This window comes from Salvelinus fontinalis, chromosome 26 (genome assembly GCF_029448725.1).
Source record: "Salvelinus fontinalis isolate EN_2023a chromosome 26, ASM2944872v1, whole genome shotgun sequence".
Lineage (NCBI taxonomy): Eukaryota > Metazoa > Chordata > Actinopteri > Salmoniformes > Salmonidae > Salvelinus > Salvelinus fontinalis.
Window position 1 is genome coordinate 38,096,586 of NC_074690.1, and position 8,021 is coordinate 38,104,606.

At 46.9% G+C, this 8,021-nt stretch overlaps 1 protein-coding gene across 1 annotated transcript; it reads right to left on the bottom strand.

The window, feature by feature from the left end:
• Nucleotides 1–818: 818 nt before the first annotated feature.
• On the bottom strand, nt 819–2,396 carry LOC129824548 (C-X-C chemokine receptor type 4-like). Its single transcript, XM_055884235.1, has 2 exons — nt 2,287–2,396; nt 819–2,124 (listed from the first exon to the last, which is right to left on the bottom strand). Exons 1-2 carry the CDS (start codon nt 2,299–2,301, stop codon nt 1,018–1,020), a joined length of 1,122 nt encoding a protein of 373 aa, XP_055740210.1. The 5' UTR covers nt 2,302–2,396; the 3' UTR covers nt 819–1,017.
• Between the last annotated feature and the right edge of the window lie 5,625 nt (nt 2,397–8,021).

The following is an 8,021-nucleotide window of genomic DNA, read 5'->3' on the forward strand; positions in this document are numbered from 1 at the left end:
ATGGGAAATCTGTATATGTTTTGGAAATTCTGTATATGTTTTGGAAATTCTGTATATGTTTTGGAAATTCTCCGGCAACCACATTTTCATATCAGGGACCCCTAGTTTGGGACCTGCTGCCCTACAAACACACACACACACAGGAATATTTGTCTGTTAAGATGCAAATAAATCCTCTGCTGTTGTGAATCAGTCACACCTGGTCCAGTGTCACACGTCTGAACATGGCCACCAGAAGATGTTTTGGGGTGACAAAGTGATAGGCCTAGTGCACCAATTTTTGTGAGAAATACTTTTTTCTCTACTTTTCTTTTGTCTGTATTATTTTTGGGGGTGATTTATCAGGGGGTGCTGTAGCCCCCTCAGCACCCCTACTTCCCGTGGCTATGGTCTGAAACATCAGCCAATTTCATTTTCAATGTGAATGTATGTGTGTGGGTAGGGGGGCAACAATGCCATGATGATAATAACAGGATGTGACACACACAAATATCCCCTTACCTGTGTGGGTGGGGGGCATACAGTTCCCATACCAACATCTGGAGAAACAATAAATGTCCACACCCCCCCCCTGCTCACACACACAGCAGGATGTTTTAAGTGCGCTTGATTGGCCAACCGTACCACGGGAATTTATCAGTTTCACTTTCAAGAGCGTGAAGATACACCTCATCTCTCTCTCTTTCTCTCTTACACACACACACACACACCGTGACACCACTCAATGAGAGAACCAAGTGAAGATTATTTTTTTTTATTTTTTTTTACATTTTATTACAAACATGTTTAGAAGTTTTAAAAAAGCATACATATTTACATACCATAACAACAGTGAATGCTGGCAAAGCAAAACATATTTACAAAAAAATCTCAAGAACTGACCAGCAGTCTTACTCTCATTACTCTCTCACACACACACACACACACACACACACACACACACACACACACACACACACACACACACACACACACACACACACACACACACACAATATTAGGCTATAGACTATTATCTTAGCTGGAGTGCAGACTAGATGACTCTGACTCCGTCGTTGTGGACGTCGTGGCCCCTGTTCGTCTACGCGGGAGAATCTTCAGGCTGGACATGCGTGTAAGTGCGAGGGCGCGGCGAGCAGAACTCTTGAAACCCACACCCAGGAAGGCGTAGAGCAGCGGGTTCAAGCAGCAATGGGCGTACGCCATTGGCTCAGACACCGCTAACCACAACCCCAGGCCTGACTCCAACGTACAGCCCCGCGGGATCAGCTCCAAGCGGAGGAGAGCATCCACTGTGATACCAATGCCGTACGGCAGCCAGCAGAGGAAGAAACAGAGAACCAAAGCCACAGTGGTCCGCACCGCCCTCCTCTTCTGCCTCTGGCCTCCCAGAGGGCCGCGGGTCAGCCTGGACACGATCACACAGTAACACACCAGTAGCACCAGGCCCGGCACCACCAGCCCCACCAGCACCGTCTGAAGGTGAAACAGGGACACCCACAGTGGGGCGTTCTCTGACGGATAGAGCCTTGCACACACCATCTCCCCTTCCCCTGCCTCCTGGGTCCGAGCGAACACCATGTCGGGGATGGCGAGGAGACCAGCAGGCAGCCAGGCACCAGCGTACACATACCTGCGAGCTAGCCGCTGCCGGATGTGTGTGGTGGTGGTGTCTGTGGCTTTGACCACGGCCAGGTAGCGGTCTAGACTGATGAAGGCCAGGATCAGCACGCTGCCATACAGGTTCACCGTGTAGATGACGTGCACGCCGACACATGTGACTGCTCCAAAGCGCCAGTCCCCTAGTGCTGCGTCCACAGCCCAGAACGGCAGCGCCAGCACGAAGAGCAGGTCGGCGGCGGAGAGGTGCAGCCGGTAGCGGTCCGTTAGGCTGAGCCGGGCCTTCCGCTGGCAGCCCAGTACAAATACCACCAAGCCATTCCCGGTGATCCCCAGGGTGAAGATGAAACCGTACACCACCGGGAGGAAGATACGCTGCACACTGGGGCTCAGCAGCTCACGGTCACATGGCTCCTCAAATCCAGCACCGAAATCGCCCAAGCCAGAACCAAAACCGGAAATCGTGTCATTGTACTCATAATCCGATTCCGGTATCACAAAGTGCTACAGAGAGAGGGAGAGAGAAGGATAATTGAGTACACTTAAAAAATACGATGTGCACAATTTTAAGAACCGATGCTACAATCTGATTAGTGATTAACATGATAAAAGACAAATGCTGACAGCCATATAAAGTCCCAGAAAAGTTTTGTTAACAAGCCATACCTCGTAGTAGGACATGATGGAGACAGCTATATTTTTGTCTCTCCCTCTGTTCTCTCCTGCCACGTCTGTCTTTCTCTTCTCCAAATGGAGTAAAGTTCTGTACCCGGTGAGGTTAAATAGCTGAGTCTACCCTTCTTCCACCCTTGCTCCGCCCCCAACACACACACACACACACACACACACACATCTGTGACCCGCTGAAATGCTTTTCCTGTTTTCGAGGTGTCAGGTGCGGAAAGTGGCTCTATCGCAGGATATTTGAGTGTGTGCGTGTGTGTGTGTGTGTGTGTGTGTGTGTGTGTGTGTGTGCCTTTGTTTACAGTTTAGGCCCCTAACATCAAATCTGTGAGAATAATATTGTTGATAATGGCATGATGATATAATGCTGTTGTTGTCTATTGACAGTCAAACAATAAAGGAGAGGGGAAACATTATCAACACATTCTCAGCACACCGCTGTAGTGCGTCTGTATGTATGAGGGTACCGCTGTAGTGCGTCTGTATGTATGAGGGTACAGCTGTAGTGCGTCTGTATGCATGAGGGTACAGCTGTAGTGCGTCTGTATGTATGAGGGTACCGCTGTAGTGCGTCTGTATGTATGAGGGTACAGCTGTAGTGCGTCTGTATGCATGAGGGTACAGCTGTAGTGCGTCTGTATGCATGAGGGTACAGCTGTAGTGCGTCTGTATGCATGAGGGTACAGCTGTAGTGCGTCTGTATGTATGAGGGTACAGCTGTAGTGCGTCTGTATGCATGAGGGTACAGCTGTAGTGCGTCTGTATGTATGAGGGTACAGCTGTAGTGCGTCTGTATGTATGAGGGTACAGCTGTAGTGCGTCTGTATGTATGAGGGTACAGCTGTAGTGCGTCTGTATGTATGAGGGTACAGCTGTAGTGCGTCTGTATGTATGAGGGTACAGCTGTAGTGCGTCTGTATGTATGAGGGTACAGCTGTAGTGCGTCTGTATGTATGAGGGTACAGCTGTAGTGCGTCTGTATGTATGAGGGTACAGCTGTAGTGCGTCTGTATGTATGAGGGTACAGCTGTAGTGCGTCTGTATGTATGAGGGTACAGCTGTAGTGCGTCTGTATGTATGAGGGTACAGCTGTAGTGCGTCTGTATGTATGAGGGTACAGCTGTAGTGCGTCTGTATGTATGAGGGTACAGCTGTAGTGCGTCTGTATGTATGAGGGTACAGCTGTAGTGCGTCTGTATGTATGAGGGTACAGCTGTAGTGCGTCTGTATGTATGAGGGTACAGCTGTAGTGCGTCTGTATGTATGAGGGTACAGCTGTAGTGCGTCTGTATGTATGAGGGTACAGCTGTAGTGCGTCTGTATGTATGAGGGTACAGCTGTAGTGCGTCTGTATGTATGAGGGTACAGCTGTAGTGCGTCTGTATGTATGAGGGTACAGCTGTAGTGCGTCTGTATGTATGAGGGTACAGCTGTAGTGTGTCTGTATGTATGAGGGTACAGCTGTAGTGCGTCTGTATGTATGAGGGTACAGCTGTAGTGTGTCTGTATGTATGAGGGTACAGCTGCTGCGTGTGAGTGAGATAAATTGAGAGTGAGGGAGTTTGTGTTTGCACCACTTTGTCCCTTTGACACAGAGCTGAATCAGAACAGTCCTGCATGAGTGGCACCATGAAGAAGTGCACGGGTGTGTGAGACAATTCTGACTTGCGTCATCTGACAGGATTATTATTGTGTGTGTGTGTGTGTGTGTGTGTGTGTGTGTGTGTGTGTGTGTGTGTGTGTGTGTGTGTGTGTGTGTGTGTGTGTGTGTGTGTGTTATTCTCAGATCAGATAGTGTCTCCTGTTCTCTGTTCTGTTAAGTACCATGTTCTCCCACGGGGTCTTTGACAACAAATGAACCGTGTGTGTGTGTTATAACCGTGTCGCCTCTCAGTGCGCTAGTCCAGACTCCAGGCGCACGGGGCCATTGCACATTTTGGGCGCTCAGTCTACCCACAGCCTGTGAAGGGTTCAGGTAGATGTGTGTTTGGGGTTGTGGTATAGACAGTGGGTGTGATGTTCGTTATAGGTGAGGCATATCCTGTGCAGACATAATCTCAGACCCAGTCAACACTGACGAAGGTGTCAACCCGCCCTTACCACTCTCGCACTCTTATACAGTAGGATCTTAATTTGAGCCAGTTTGCTACAGCAGGAAAATACTCCTGCAGCAACAGGAATGTGAAATATTATGTGGATGATCATTTATGTTTTGTATGGGTTGATGCATTTTACGCCAGGGCAAATAGAGTCTGACGTTTCAAAGTGGAAATTACAAACTTCAGAAGCATGTTTAAACCTTGAATACACGACACGTTTGCATTTCCTCCTTTGCAAGAACATTGTCATCAACACAGTGATCAAATTAAGATCCTAAATCTGTACCCTCTCTCCTTATCTTACCACAGCATCACCCCTCTTTTCTTTTTTCCCCTTTTCTCTCTCTCCACACCTCTCTCTTTCATCACCAACACTGTATCTCCCTCTCCTCATTGGCCTAATTAAAGACCTCCTGTACTTAGAACTCCACTTTGCACCCACTCTCATGTAGACTCCAAAAAGACTGAAGTGAAAATACGTTTTTGGGGGGTATTGTAATCAGGTCTTATGACACCAATACGAACACTACTACAGCAGAGACTCTTGTAGGCCTGCAACACTTACAGTATGTGGGCATGAACTGAATCCGAACACACACACAGACGAGCAGGTGTTTCTGGTCTAACAGGGTTACCATGGAGCCTGTTCCAACGACAGCACTGGTGACCAGCTGGTTTAGCTCCATACCTTCAGCTGTTTTACAGACCCCCCCCGAGGGACACACACACACACGCGCGCGCACGCACACACCAGAACAGAGGATTTCTGCACATAAGTAGGATGTTGGTGTAAAATAAAAAGGTAGTAGAAAGAAAGAGTAGGGAACAATAGGTTGGGAACTCACAGTATTGGTGCTGCTGGCCAGCTGAGCCGTTTCAACTTAGAGCCAAGTAGGTTACATGGGAGGGTGGCTCGGTGAGTGACGAGCAGAGTCAATGTTCCCAGGGCCTCTCAAGCACTTCCCATACACACACGGAAGCTTCCCATACAATGCCTCTCCCAGCATTAAAACAGAGCTTCCTGGCAGATAGAGGGAGGAAGAGGAGGAGGAAGAGCGAAGAAAACAGAGAGAAGACAAATCAACACTCCCTAACAAGTACCCATTCCCGAATCAGTCACCCCTCAGCCACATACACGGATGCACGCACGGTCACACACACACACATGCACAAGGCATACCCCACATCCAAAACGTACCACTTCCCAAACCCATGCAGCTGCTAATGTGTCAGGGGTTTGGTGACACACACACACTATTCTCCTCTAGTCATAGAGTATTCATAACAGGAAGGACTTCCTCCCTCTCTATTTAGGAAAAGCAAACAGCTGGAAAGATCTTTCAGACACGTACACGCAGACACACCTGTAAAGATATGTACATCCAGCTTTGAAACAGACACAAATGCCCTCAATTCTATCCCTCATTCTTCTCATCACTCGTCTCCTCTACTTTCCTCTCTCCTTCTACTCCCCAGCCCCACTATAGTGATGGTCTAAACGCTTGGCTGTGTGTGGGTGTGTGTACTTGTCTACTGCCTACAGAATGTTAACTCGTCTGTCAATGCAAGACAGACTTTCCTGTTGGTGAGACTCTGAACAATCCTGGGAAATTCGGACTGAGATGGGCTACATCTTAAAGGGATAGTACACCATTTTGGCAATGAAGCCCATATTGAACGCAGAGACATAAAAATAGTATCCACACGTTCATCTGACTCTGGGGAAGTACACTGAATAAAAATATAAAAACGCAACATGCAACAAAGTTGCATTTCATATAAGGAAATTAGTCAATTGAAATGAATGCATTAGGCCCTGATCTAGGGATTTCACATGACTGAGATTACAGGTATGCATCTGTAGGTCACAGATAGCTTTAAGAAAAAGGTAGGGGTATAGATCAGAAAAACAGTCAGCATCTGGTTTGACCATTTGCTTCATGCAGCTTCACACATCTTCTTCGCATACAGTTGATCAGCCTGTTGATCGTGCCCTGTGGAATGTTGTCCCACTCCTCTTCGATGTCTGTGCGAAGTTGCTGGATATTGGCGGGAACTGGAACACGCTGTTGTACATGTTTATCTGGAGCATCCCAGACATGTTCAATGGGTGACATATCTGGTGAGCACTCAGGCCATGGAGGAACTGGGACATTTTCAGCTTCCAGGAATTGTGAACAGATTCTTGCGACATGGGGCCGTGCATTATCATGCTGAAACATGAGGTGATGGCGGCGGATGAATGGCACAACAATGGACCTCAGGATCTTGTCACGGTATCTCTGTGCATTCAAATAGATAAAATCGATTAAATGCAATTGTGTTTGTTGTCCGTAGCTTATGCCTGCCCATACCATAACCCAACCGCCACCATGGGGCACTCTGTTCGCAACATTAACATCAGGAAACCGCTTGCCCAAATGATGCCCTCAATGCTGTCTGCCATCTGCCGGGGTACAGTTGAAACCGGGATTCATCCGTGAAGAACACACTTCTCCAGCGTGCCAGTGGCCATCGAAAGTGAGCATTTGCCCTCTGAAGTCAGTTACGACGCCGAACTGCAGTCAGGTCAAGACCCTGGTGAGGACGACGGTGAGATGGTTTCTGACAGTTTGTGCAGAAATTCTTTGGTTGTGTAAACCCACCGTTTCATCAGCTGTCTGGGTCGCTGGTCTCAGACGATCCCGCAGAAGAAGAAGCCGACTGTGGAGGTCCTGGGCTGGAATGGTCACACGTGGTCTGCGGTCGTGAGACCGTACTGCCAAATTCTCTAAAAGGACGTTGGAGGCGGCTTATGGTAGACAACATGAACATTTAATTATCTGTCAACCTCTCTGATGGAAATTCCTGCAGTCAGCATGCAAATTGTACACTCTTTCAAAACTTGAGACATCTGTGGCATTGTGTTGTGTGACAAAACTGCACATTTTAGTGGCCTTTTATTGTCCCCAGCACAAGGTGCACTTGTGTAATGATCATGCTGTTTAATCAGCATCTTGATATGCCATACATGTCAGGTGGATGGATTGCCTATACATGTACCCCAAATTTGAGAGAAATAAGCTTTTTGTGAGTATGGGAAATTTCTGGGATCTTTTAATTCAGCTCATGAAACACTTTACATGTGGCTTCTTAACAGCTTCTACCCCCAAGCCATAAGACTCATGAACAGCTAATCAAATGGCTACCTGGACTATTTGCGCTGCTGCTACTCTCTGTTTATTATTTATGCATAGTCACTTTACCTACATGTACACATTGCTGTGCCCTGCACATTGACCCCCTGTATATACCCTCGCTACTGTTATTTAATTGTTGCTCTTTAATTATGAATTATTATTCTACTTTCTTTTTTTTTTTTTTTTTATCTTTTACTTCAGTTTATTTTTAGTAAATACTTTAAAACGTATTTTTCTTAAAACGCCATTGTTGGTTAAGGGCTTGTACATAACCATTTCACTGTAATGTCTATTCTATTCTATGTGACAAATAACATTTTATTTGATTTAATATATTTTTGTTCAGTATAGATTAAGGGCCTCATTGCCGAAATCCCATACTATCCTTTTAACGGTATAAATAGGCTTCTTCTCCTTTATCTGCTCTGGTGTGAAAACA